This window comes from Lissotriton helveticus, chromosome 9, assembly GCF_964261635.1.
Source record: "Lissotriton helveticus chromosome 9, aLisHel1.1, whole genome shotgun sequence".
In the NCBI taxonomy this organism is placed as follows: Eukaryota; Metazoa; Chordata; class Amphibia; order Caudata; family Salamandridae; genus Lissotriton; species Lissotriton helveticus.
Window position 1 is genome coordinate 279,094,719 of NC_136070.1, and position 13,052 is coordinate 279,107,770.

Here is a 13,052-nt window from a genome sequence, read left to right on the forward strand (position 1 = left end):
ATAGGAAATAAAAAAGCCCACATTCTCCCGGCAAAGAAAACAAATAAAATAAAAAATCCAAATTTGGGACATGACTCCCAAATCCTTGCATAGATGTTTCTGAAATTAGTGATCCAAGTGCTTCCATGACTATTCACAGATAGCACAAGGTTTTCAAGGGAAAAAAAATACAAATGTTTGATCGCTCCAACCGCCCAAAATTGATTTGAGCTTACTTGTAGTTCACTTCCTAAAGAACAGATGTTCTACAATCGACCAGATAGCTCTATGCAGAGAGTGGAGCACAGTTGCAGTGGTCAACAAGCAGGCACATCCTGCAGTGCTTGTCTTCTTGAATCTTGGCTACACCAAGATACACACCAGTGTCCAAGAGCTTGTACCTCTTAAGTATCTGTAGAAAAGACTGTCCTCGCTTCTCTGTTGAAAATTCAAGCATCGTCTTAGGAGGTACATGTTCCTATATGGACAGTCATCTCTATTTTATTACCATAGTGTACCGTCGTAGAATACTCTCCCCCGAGATCACATTTGGTGGATACTAACAACCAAGTTATGCATCTAAAATATTGGTCCTCCTTTTTCTTTTTTTAGCACTATGAACAGCGGTGTGTGGGTTCAAATTTTATGATAGCAGTGATTGCAAGAAGAGGCATACTAGACCCAAAGGTTGTGAGGGCTGTGGGTGTACATGTGGGGACATGCAGGACTCATGGATATTAGGGGTCTCAGGTCTGATATGATTGCCACTTCTTAAATGTTAATTGCATGATGGTCCCAGACCTGGATTTACTGGATTGAATAGTCTTGGTTCAAACTGTAGAATACATGAGAGTGCTAGACTGTACAATAGGTTTCTCGTGGGCCACATGATTGGATACAGAAGGTGTTAGTATCACACGTGTATTTTCAAATGATTTCAAAATAGCCTGGTGCGCAAAAGCTACAAACCCTGCAGAGCAATGATTTCAGGTCACCAGAATAGCGGCAATGGAAGGGTGTCTAGCTCAGTGAGGATGGTAGTACTGAATACTGAGGCTTTGCACATTCCACACCAGGGTGCAGTGGCTCTTATGGACTTGGGCCCGGATGTCAAAGATCAGACTTTTGTATGCGTGACTATCCCAGGCTTAAGATGGGACGTAAGGTGCGACTTTGCCAGGCTAAAGGGAGTGATTTTCCTAATGCATCTCAAAACAGAGGAGTTTCCTTCGGAAACCTTTGTACAGAGTGTCAGATTCAAAAAGATAAATCTATAGGCAGAAATGACCATACACATAGATTTACGCCAACTGCAAATCTTCATCTAAATGCAATTCAGCAACTCCAGGTCAAGATTGATATCTGGTAGTAGGAGTGTGTGCCACCTCCTTCAATCAGGGAGTGGGGGGGGAGAGGGGGAAATCAGAATACAACTGAACGGTGTAACTAATTATGTGATCTCACTGTGCAGAACGCTGTGTAGAACTACAAACTGGAAAGATTAGGAAAACTGTAATCACTTGAAGAAAATTATACACACTGAGCAATGATCACAAGTGGAAGCACATATATACAGCAACCTACCATGAGCTCTGTCCATGGCCTCTGGAAGACACTTAGGAGCCCGACACCAACTTTATGTGATTGTGTGTGTCAGGAATATGTAATATCTTATAAAGTGTCTTTCAGTGTGTGTATAATATTATTAGATTGAGATAAGTTATTTGTTGTTCTAATTTATTCATTAAAAATGTACATACTTGTATTTTTGATGTATGGGTATCTGTTATGTTTACCTTTTATAAAGTGGTATATATTGGTGTCTGCATATGACAGTTACATACTAATTTTGTGTTTAAATTCATTTTTTTTGTATACTGTACTGTATAAGGGTGTCCTTTAGTCAAAGAGGCTACTGGCTTGCGTATCTCACTGGGCAATGGAAAATGGCCAACTGAAAACTCACCGCGGTCCAGGGGTCAATGCAGATGACTTGTAGGGCACTTTGGTGTCTGGTGCAGTAATGAAAACATTCCAAAAGAAAAGTATAGAATCGCGATGTGGCATATAACCTTACTTTTACAATCAATCTTCACCCACCATATCTACTTCTAGTGGCATGGGAAGACATGAGCTCCAGTCTATTCATTAGGAGTACATAATTTCACACTCAATGTGTACTGCAAGTGTACTGCAGTGGGTATTACTGGTGATCCGACACTCGAACCTCTAAGGAAGACGGTGAGTAAGATGGCCGACTGAACTAAGCATTTAATGAATCAGGTAAGTCATTCTGTTGTGACAAATTCTGGTCGAGGAAGTCTGTGGTGGGTTACCTCCGTCCACTGGAAAACAGTAAGTGATGACAAGCCATGTTACCCTGGCTTGGAGCTTTCAGGAAGCATAGTATTCCTGACTATTTGCAATCCATGTGAGAAAACAGAATTAGCTATTAACTTGTGAAGCACCAACTACTTGTTATTAGCTTTTGGAGAAGCAAGAACGTGTTATTAACTTGTGGAGGAGCCAATGAAATACTGCATTGACTAACATATTCAGAAAATGTATGTCTCTGGGAATTGTGAATCATGATGTCAATTAATAGCGAACAAGAAGCTTGCAATATAAACATGTAGAAAAGAATATAACGTGTCTACTGCTCAGAAAACCACTGAAAGTTAGTACATTTTCCCAGCAATCCCTGACGCATTCCTTGCCCTACTGCTAGGCAATGCATTCACTCATAAAAATCTTCACAGATTTACTACAATCGGGGTGTAATTCAACGCTTTAGCAAGAGTCACCAAAGCAGCACACAGCACTTGGTCAGGCAAAGTGTAGGAGGGACTCCAGGGACCAAGTCATGCGCTCAAGCTGGATAACTACACATTTAGGTGAAGGCAACATGGAGATGGTTAACCTAGTTGGTGACAGGGTGAGACCTCCATAACTCACATAAAGTCATTGTCTCTTTCACACATCTTACTGATGTTATAGAAAGTTGTTTGACTGTTTGAGATCCCATGCCCGATTCCCTTTACATTAACTCAAGGAATGACACCAATGATACATCATAAAGATCGGTCAATAAATACATTTTAAAAAGCACTTATATACTACAATTGTATAATTTTTTTATTTTTACTTGGTGGAAGGGTAAACATAAAGCCTTCTTGTGGGAATGTGAAAGGACGGTGTGTGGTGTCCTTATAGGGCTTTACATTGAGACACACAATTCTCCGATTTACAGGGCAAATCCCATTCACTGACATTTCTGTCACCCAAGCAACAGCGTTATTCAAAACGTCTTGGGTTAACCCCAATACTTTTATCATAAACTCGTTCTTTCACGTGACTACAGCTAACACCAGTTTCCTGTAGCAGAAGAGACCTTTGTAGTCCTTGAAAGATGAGCATTTATTTTTTATTTATTTATTTTACAGAGTTTATATAGCGCAAACTTGACCCGAATTGGGTTTCCGAGGGCTTTACATAGCACCAGTTGCATTACATAAGGACACATTCATTTTTGTTAGGCGGCACTGGGAGATTAAGTGATTTGCCCAGAATCACAGGATGTTCAGCGTCATTGGTGAGACTCGAACCCACTTCCCTAGATTCGAGGTCGACCGCCCTAGCCCTTAGACCAACTCCTTTCCCCAAGCATCCATCTGTGACATCCATGACCTTATTCACCATGACTCAATAAAAGCTACCCTTGCGTTCATAGAGACTATTTCTTCCTGGTCCAACACTGCATCATAGTTTTGATTCCTTGCATTCACCATATGATACACAAGGTTCCCTATTTATCCAGCTTGAAGGCAGGAGTGGTCCCATCCACGAGTGAATGGGGATAATTCCTGACCCACTGGGAGAGAGGCAGTCAATGGCTGTGCTTGGCACCGAGATGACTGTCTCCCTTCCACCTCGCAGGTCGTCCACAGTCCCACTCCTTCTCTGGGGACACCCTCCCTTAGCACAGTGCAAGCAGTGAGGCCCAGAAGGCTGGGTTCAGTAGACAGTAGGGTTCTGTATGGTCACCTTGGCCACCACTAACTCTTGGATTAACGTTGTTCCCAGGCAAGGGACCAGAGATACTGTACGCTGGGCAAAAGCTGAGCGACAATGAGTGGCACACGGTCCGTGTGGTGCGGCGCGGCAAGAGCCTTAAGTTGACTGTGGATGATGACGTGGCAGAAGGTGAGTTTCCAATCAACTCCACACGTGGGTGGTTCAATGTCAGATCTGTTCCTCATCCTTTGAATGTCTTCCTCGGTGACTATTAATCCCTGGCTTCTTAGTTCCTTTCCTTCTGTCTTACTTTCCCTTGATTGTCCCCTTTTCCAACCACCATCATTTTGTGTTGCTTCTTCTTGTTGTAGTGTTGTCCCTGGACATGAAACCTTTCAGTCAGTTCTTGCTGAGAGGGAGTCATGAATTCATACAGTTACGTTTTACTGTGAAGGAGTGAGAACCAATGCCATATAGGTTGTAGCCTTCTTACTGCAAGTAAAGTACTTTGGGCGTCATGTGGAGGGGCCTGCGTTTTTAGGAGGTACTGCCACACCCAGTAATACCAATACCACAGGATATGACGTTTCCTAGCTTCTCTTTTACCAACCCATTTGGAATGGAGCTTAGCACATGGTAAGAAGTCTGCACAGTCAATTACCACATGCTTTGCATTTTATATCAGTTTTCTCTGGACACATTTCCAGGTGGCATGTAGTTATGCCTATCTCGTAGTAGCTACTCAGCCTGGAAGTTGAGATAACGCTATATTCTTGTTCCTGAGAATTACTGATGTTCGTTGTATCAGTAGTTCCACTTGAGGGAATAGGGCTTCCTGTCACAATGATGACATGCGTTTTTTTTTAATGTTCGCTGTCCATGTTTATATTCTAGTCCATCAGCCACTGCATGGGTCTTCTCTGTGTCTCAGGTGCCTGTATGCGTTCCCTTTATAAGTCCTAGGGCCTATAGCAGACTCCTTTCTGTTCCATACTCAATTAAGTCCACAATTTTACTTGACATACATAAAAATAGTCTGTCCACGCTGTTCTCCAGGAAATGCTGCTATGTCAGTTATTTTAAAGGTATTTTAAAACCTGGCTCTCATAAGCACTGCACTGCCAGTCCCAGCTAACTGTGGAGAGTGTGAAAAGAGTGGAACTGGTTGGACAAACAGAGAGACACTCAGACAGCATGGTTACAGGCCGGCACCACACTGCAAAAGACACGCCACAGCAGTGTTGACACACTGGAGCAGTTGAGCGGGCAGACCGGGCAATAGCCGTGTTTCCCTCCTGCTGACAAGACGGATAATTTTCCCTTCCTCCCATATTGTCGCGTAGCAACACTTACTTATCTGATAGATGTCATACTGTATCTTCTGTTTTCTTTTGTCAGGTAGATGTGTAATGTATATTCGATAAACCAACCGATTGCTGATGTTAAATAACTCTCCCGCGTTTTAAATGGTTGCCACAGAACATACAATGATTAGTTATGTACAAAAATGTGTTAGATTTGTTGAGCATAAACAACACATTTCCTCTCTTGGTGTGTATCTTGTTTCGTATCCCATATTCAGTGCTGCAGCTTGTAGCTAAAAAAGCCAAGTGTAATTCATTTCTTATCCACAAGATGGAAGCCTTTACCCACTGCATAATTTACTGTTCATGAAAATGACAACGTGTGTACGGAGATTGGTCTAAAGAAAGTCTCTCTCACTCGAGCTCAGCTTTTACAATGCTGAGACAAACCAGTCGTGCAATACTTTACTCATAGCTTATCCATACAAAGCAATATTTGTTTTCTGTAATTACAGTTCAAAAGTGTTTCATAAATAATAAACTGCATCAAACGTTTGCAGTATGACAACAGCAGTACTGTGATGTGTGGATAAATGTATTGTAAGTGAACCTGAAGCAGGAGATCTGTGACCTCGAACTAAAATTAAAACGTGTGTGTGTGGTCTTTGAGTTACAAAATTATACCTTACAAGTTCAATACATAAAGTCTTCTTCAGGGTGTTTTAATCCTATACATCTAACATTTATTTCCTTAAATACTTAAAATCAATACTTAAGAATTAAATTGAAAAGAGAGTTCTATATAATTTAAAAGGAAATGTATATATAATCTTTAATAAATTACAGTCAAATTATATGCCGATGTTTGAAAAATGTAACAACATATAAATTATTGTAACTTTATATCACTTACCTTTAAAGATGCAAAGTAAAGGTACTTTTAACGTAAAACTCTTAGTGTAAAGGTACTCCTGGTGTACTTACGGTTATATAAAGCCTCACAATGTAGTAACTTGTGAAGTAACGACTGGCATTCGTGGTACGTTCTCCTGACAGGCGAAGGGGGAAACACTTGAATCTAAAGCCCTTCACAGCATTGCATCCATGCCTTAATTTACCTACTAATAGCTATAATCCCTGTTCTTTTGGCTCAACAGATCATATCTTCCAATGACTGGTCTCTGATAATGAAATCTTTTGGCCTGTTTTTTTGCTTCATTAAATGGGTACCTGTGTGGGGATGGGCATGAAAGTAGTGCATGAAGGTCACATTTGTTAATGGATTTCTTTGTCTCTGAAGGCACGATGGTGGGTGACCACACCCGCTTAGAGTTCCACAACATCGAGACCGGGGTGATCACGGAGAAGCGCTACATGTCGGTCATCCCTTCCAGCTTCATTGGCCACCTCCAGAGCCTGATGTTCAACGGCCTGCTCTACATCGACCTGTGCAAGAATGGCGACATTGACTACTACGAGCTGACGGCCCGCTTCGGCATGAGGTCCATCATCGCTGACCCGGTGACCTTCAAGACCAAGGCCAGCTACCTGACCCTGGCCACCTTGCAGGCCTACACCTCCATGCACCTCTTCTTCCAGTTCAAGACCATCTCTGCAGATGGCTTCATTCTCTTCAACAGCGGCGATGGCAATGACTTTATTGCTGTGGAGCTGGTCAAAGGGTAGGGGCTGTTTGTTTAATCTCGTGAATCGTCCGTGTACCCTGAGAACAATATTATTTGCACACTGCACTATTTGCCGCAAAATCCAGAAAAAAAGTGATTGTGTCTAGCTCTGAACATTTTTCTACAAAGTAATAATTTCTTTAGCAAAAAAAAGTTCTTGCACTGACGTCCCTAACATTTCTCTAGATGCAGTGGCAGGAGGTAGGTTAGAGGGGAAAGAACTGACAGGTCATCACTGATTTTTGTGTAATGTGAGTTTAAACCATTTGTATTAATCACCCAAAAGAATCTGCTTTCCAGTGCTTAATTTGAGCCTGTGTTATCCTGTGCTTCGCATTGGTACTTAATCATCAACACCGGCGCTATAGTTTCATGAGCACCAGTTAATGACACACTCATTTTTGGTAGGCACAGAGAGAGAGAGAGATTACGTGATTGGCTCTTTTTAAGCGGTGTTACAAGAACAATGGGCTGGTGCAAGCTGCCTCCTGATGGGAGCCCCAGCACTTTTTTTCAACAAATTAACCACTGCTACTTTCAAGAAGCGTCTAAGCATGAGTGACCGTAGGGGCTCATTCAGCAGCGTTGTGGCCTACCAGCACTTAAGGTAAAGGATTCCTAAGGCATAATCTCATGACATGTAACTAACCCTACAGCTGCCTTATTGATCTTTCAGAATTACTAGCATGTTGTAGAATCCCCCCTTGAACTGATGGATTACCCTAGTTCAGAGGTCATGTGCTGGGCTAGTAAGACAATTACATTTTACATGAGTAAGGGACAGAGAGGCGACAATATCCCCACAAGATTTAAAAGTGGAAAGTGAGGATTAAATATTGGCGACAGCACATGTCTCTCTGAAGCCATGCTGCACACCTCCCGTCTCCTTGAACAAAAGTAACCGGAGGAGCAAACCACTGACATCTTAAGGATTTTGGAGGCCCCTGATCAGAACAACTTTGAACTTTATTACAAATGTCCTGCTAATTCATTTGCCATGATACCAAACAATATTGAATTATATGCTAAAGACTGAGATAAAGAATTAGATGAAAGCAAGATATTGAACTAGTTTACTTTTCTAGGGGCCCCTGGAAGGTGGGGGGGCCTGTGCAACTGGCCTCTTTGCCCATCCCTTAAATCACCTCTGGAGCAAACTGTAGGTGTGCCACAACCTCTTTGTTTCATTTATGTCATGGTGGTCATAGAGGTGTTGAACCGCTCCTCAACTGTTCTGTTTGTCAAGCCAGGGGAACTAGATGAGCAAGGGAAACAGGAGATGCTATTTTACTTTAATGTTACTGCTGGCTCTGCTGGAGAGACTCAACACCTCAACAACCACATAATTAGAAAAAATACGAAGTGGTTCAAGGGCCCTCACTCAGTTTGCTCCTCCAAGTACAGATCTTCAAAGAGACGTGTGCTACGTGCAGCATGATTTCACACAGGTATGTTTTGTCACTGTGTCTGATCTTCCCCTTCAGTGGGACTATTCTGCACAGAAAAGCACACTTTGAAATCTTATGAGTACACACATGCATATATTTGTGAATATAATGTCAGTTGGTTTAAAGATGTGATAAGTGTATTTATCTATCTCTACATACTAAAACTAATTTAATAACGATAATTGATCTTTGAAAAGAAAGTGCTGCTCTTTGTTCTTAAAACTCTACACTACAGTCTCTGAACTGCATAATATACAGTTCTGGACTCCGCTCCCAGCTTCCTCCCTTGACAAAATTGTGTGATTCATGTCTCATTGCTTTACGTCACAATGTATCATCATTTTTCTTAATCATCCAGTCTGAGAGCACATTGAAATAATTCAGTTCAGGATCTGCACTCTGCATAAGCCTCACATTGGTTTGCATTTAATAACAATATAGGATACATGTATAACGAGTTTAACAAAGTGGCACGTTTTCTTGAAGCTCGGAGTAACATCTTCAGGTCATAGGGGTATTCTTAAATGTGTCATATTTAAAACAAATATTACTTTCAACAAATGTCACTCGATTTAGTGATACATGTAAGTATGTATTTAATTGAGAGACTGAAAAATGTTGAAAAATACATTTTTTTAAATGTTAGTCTTTTCATATTGTTTTTTCATGGCATCTTTTGCCTGATTCACATTTTTCTATTGCTCGGCTAGAACTTTGTCTGTTGGAACCAATTCTCCACAGGATGTTGTTTCCCCCTCCACTCCTCCCCCCCAAAATGGAATAACTCCCATGCCCTTGACTTGTTTACACTGTGTAGAATTGTGTTCAACTTTAAAGTTCACTTCTTTTAGTTATGTATTTATTTGTGACTGGTGTTTAATATAACCAGCAGTTGTTTCACAACACTTTGAAGAGTGTGGCATTGCACAGCTAATTTAGAAGATATCGTGTTTTTTTATTTGTAGTTGATGTGCTGTGTGATTAGTTGAAGCTTAGAAAGCTTTTTAAAAAGTTGATCTGAATTTATATTTTGATCTTTGATGGTTTATTTGAAAGCGGAGGTCGAGCGGGAAGTCTTTCTGGTATGAATAGTTTTGCATATCTCTGGCATTAATAATAGGACGTCTGATAGGGCGTGTACTTCGAAGAGTACGGTCAATTGTTGTGTGGTGCTCAAAGATATTTTGACAGCACGAGCTAATGATTTCATTAGCATAATGAGGCCGCCAACGATCTGATCTGAAAATGTCTTTTATCTGAGTTGTTCCAGTGTGAGCATGGCGTTGAATTTCCCAGTCATGATTGACTGTCACCATAGCTTGATCAGACGATTGGTGGCGGGTGGAAAGGGGAGGGCGCAATTTTCAGTCAGTGGGGTTCTCCTTTGGCAATTATGTTCATCTGCAATTAGAAGTAAAGTGGAAAGTTGAAGAATTCACAATTGTTTTCCCCGGCAAGCAAGAATTTCTGCGTCTCTTTGCAACTGCTATTCTACAGTAAACCCACTAGGTGGAGATAACCGCACATTCTTTAGCCAATTATATATAAAATGAAGTGCAAGCTAAAGTTTGTTTACAATGTGCTGTACAATGTAGATTTTGATGCATTATTGCCGATCCATTTGCATTGTTTCCATTTAATTAGCTGTGTTTATTCAAGAGGAACAATTACAAAAACATTCGCTTTACAGTTTGAGATCTGGAGAATGTTTGCAGTTTCTCAACTGATTTTAATACAGTGTTTGCTGTTAATGGATCCTATAATGTTATCGGAGCATCCAAGCATCCTAAAGCCGTAGGGCTTTAGTCCGTTTCGTACGCCCATCGGGTTGATTATGCACTGCGACCTAAGGAGAAAAAATTATAAAAGGTACCGTCTTCTTAAAGCATCTTGTTTGCATGCAGGGCAAAAGGAGTCTCGTGACTGGAGTGTTTTGGTTCATATTAGGTCTTGGAGTATCTTGCAGGAGAAAATGATTTTATGTTAAGTATAGCGCGATGGAGTGCTTAGTAGCAGGACTGCTGCTGCTCAGGGCAGCATTAGAGGGGTGTTGGGTCCTAGCTTGGCACTAGCAGCAGAATACCGGAGTTCGGACTTGGAGAAAATTTCTAGAGCCGTGCCAGGAACCCTGTTTTATAATCTTACTGGGAGCTGCATTAGATCAGTGGTGTGCACTATCAGAGCCACGTTTGTAACCTTAGTGAGCAAACAAATTGAGGGTGCAACAGATCCTGAGTGAGGCACTTTTGCAGAGATATGCACGAGGCGTCAGATTTTAGGGAACTGATGCCTTCAGCAGATGACTGACGTTCGTTGGCAGAAGTGTCCAGTGGGTCATACCATACGGTGTCTGGGTCCAGGTACGGTGTCTGGGTCCAGTTACAGTGTCTGGGATCCAGGCATGGTGTCTGGATCCAGGTACGATGTCTGGGTCCAGGTACGGTGTCTGGGTCAAGGTGCAGTGTCTGGGTCCAGTTAGTGTCTGGGACCAGGTACGGTGTCTGGGTCAAGGTACAGTGTCTGGGTCCAGGTACGGTGTCTGGGTCCAAGTATGGTGTCTGGGTCAAGGTACGGTGTCTGGGTCCAGGTACGGTGTCTGGGTCCAGTTACAGTGTCTGGGATCCAGGCATGGTGTCTGGATCCAGGTACGATGTCTGGGTCCAGGTACGGTGTCTGGGTCAAGGTGCAGTGTCTGGGTCCAGTTAGTGTCTGGGACCAGGTACGGTGTCTGGGTCAAGGTACAGTGTCTGGGTCCAGGTACGGTGTCTGGGTCCAAGTATGGTGTCTGGGTCAAGGTACGGTGTCTGGGTCCAGGTACGGTGTCTGGGTCCAGGTACGGTGTCTGGGTCCAAGTATGGTGTCTGGGTCAAGGTACGGTGTCTGGGTCCAGGTACGGTGTCTGGGTCCAGATCCAGGTACGGTGTCTGGGTCCAGGCATGCTGTCTGGTTCCATGTACAGTGTCCGGGTCCAGGCACGGTGTCTGGGTCCAGGTACGGTGTCTGGGTCCAGGTGCGGTGCCTGGGTCCAGGCATGCTGTCTGGTTCCATGTACAGTGTCCTGGTCCAGGCACGGTGTCTGGGTCCAGGTACGGTGTCTGGGACCAGGTACGGTGTCTGGGTCAAGGTACAGTGTCTGGGTCCAGGTATGGTGTCTGGGTCCAGGTACGGTGTCTGGTTCCATGTACAGTATCCGGGTCCAGGCACGGTGTCTGGGACCAGGTACGGTGTCTGGGTCCAGGTAGGGTGTCTGGGTCCAGGTAGGGTGTCTTGGTCTAGGTACGGTGTCTGGGTCCAGGCATGCTGTCTGGTTCCATGTACAGTGTCCTGGTCCAGGCATACTGTCTGGTTCCATGTACAGTCTCCGGGTCTAGGCATGCTGTCTGGGTCAAGGTACAGTGTCTGGGTCCAGGTACGGTGTCTGGGTCCAGGTACGGTGTCTGGGTCCAGGTACGGTGTCTGGTTCCATGTACAGTGTCCGGGTCCAGGTAGGGTGTCTTGATCCAGGTACGGTGTTTGGGTCCAGGCATGCTGTCTGGTTCCATGTACAGTGTCCTGGTCCAGGCACGGTGTCTGGGTCCAGGTACGGTGTCTGGGTCCAGGTACAATGTCTGGGACCAGGTACTGTGTCTGGGTCAAGGTACAGTGTCTGGGTCCAGGTACGGTGTCTGGGTCCAAGTATGGTGTCTGGGTCAAGGTACGGTGTCTGGGTCCAGGTACGGTGTCTGGGTCCAGATCCAGGTACGGTGTCTGGGTCCAGGCATGCTGTGTGGTTCCATGTACAGTGTCCGGGTCCAGGCACGGTGTCTGGGTCCAGGTACGGTGTCTGGGTCCAGGTGCGGTGCCTGGGTCCAGGCATGCTGTCTGGTTCCATGTACAGTGTCCTGGTCCAGGCACGGTGTCTGAGTCCAGGTACGGTGTCTGGGACCAGGTACGGTGCCTGGTTCAAGGTACAGTGTCTGGGTCCAGGTACGGTGTCTGGTTCCATGTACAGTATCCGGGTCCAGGCACGGTGTCTGGGACCAGGTACGGTGTCTGGGTCCAGGTAGGGTGTCTTGGTCCAGGTACGGTGTCTGGGTCCAGGCATGCGGTCTGGTTCCATGTACAGTGTCCTGGTCCAGGCATGCTGTCTGGTTCCATGTACAGTGTCCGGGTCCAGGCATGCTGTCTGGGTCAAGGTACAGTGTCTGGGTCCAGGTACGGTGTCTGGGTCCAGGTACGGTGTCTGGGTCCAGGTACGGTGTCTGGTTCCATATACAGTGTCCGGGTCCAGGTACGGTGTCTGGGTCCAGGTAGGGTGTCTTGATCCAGGTACGGTGTCTGGGTCCAGGCATGCTGTCTGGTTCCATGTACAGTGTCCGGGTCCAGGCTCGGTGTCTGGGTCCAGGTACGGTGTCGGGGTCCAGGTACGGTGTCGGGGTCCAGGTACGGTGTTGGGGTCCGGGTACTGTGAAAGGAGGATTGATTCAGCTCAAGGCTGAGGTGCTTTGATAGAACTCTCCTAAACCCAGCAGCAATAGATTGTATGGGTACTGCGGGCCAGCAAGACTGGGGTGCAAGTGCTGTGGCACATTGGCAGTGTCTGGTCTCATCACCAGCACTGCTTAGATGCTGCAGATGAGGCT

At 44.4% G+C, this 13,052-nt stretch overlaps 1 protein-coding gene across 11 annotated transcripts in view; it reads left to right on the forward strand.

Annotated features, from left to right (window-relative positions):
- Positions 1-13,052, forward strand: part of NRXN3 (neurexin 3) — a 2,205,897-nt gene that overhangs the window by 1,091,239 nt on the left and 1,101,606 nt on the right. For all 11 annotated transcript variants that reach the window (XM_078659992.1, XM_078659991.1, XM_078659982.1 and 8 more), the window contains 2 exons: positions 4,063-4,182; positions 6,598-6,979. In XM_078659992.1, the coding sequence (XP_078516118.1) occupies positions 4,063-4,182; positions 6,598-6,979 (502 nt within the window). The remainder of the gene's footprint in view (positions 1-4,062; positions 4,183-6,597; positions 6,980-13,052) is intronic.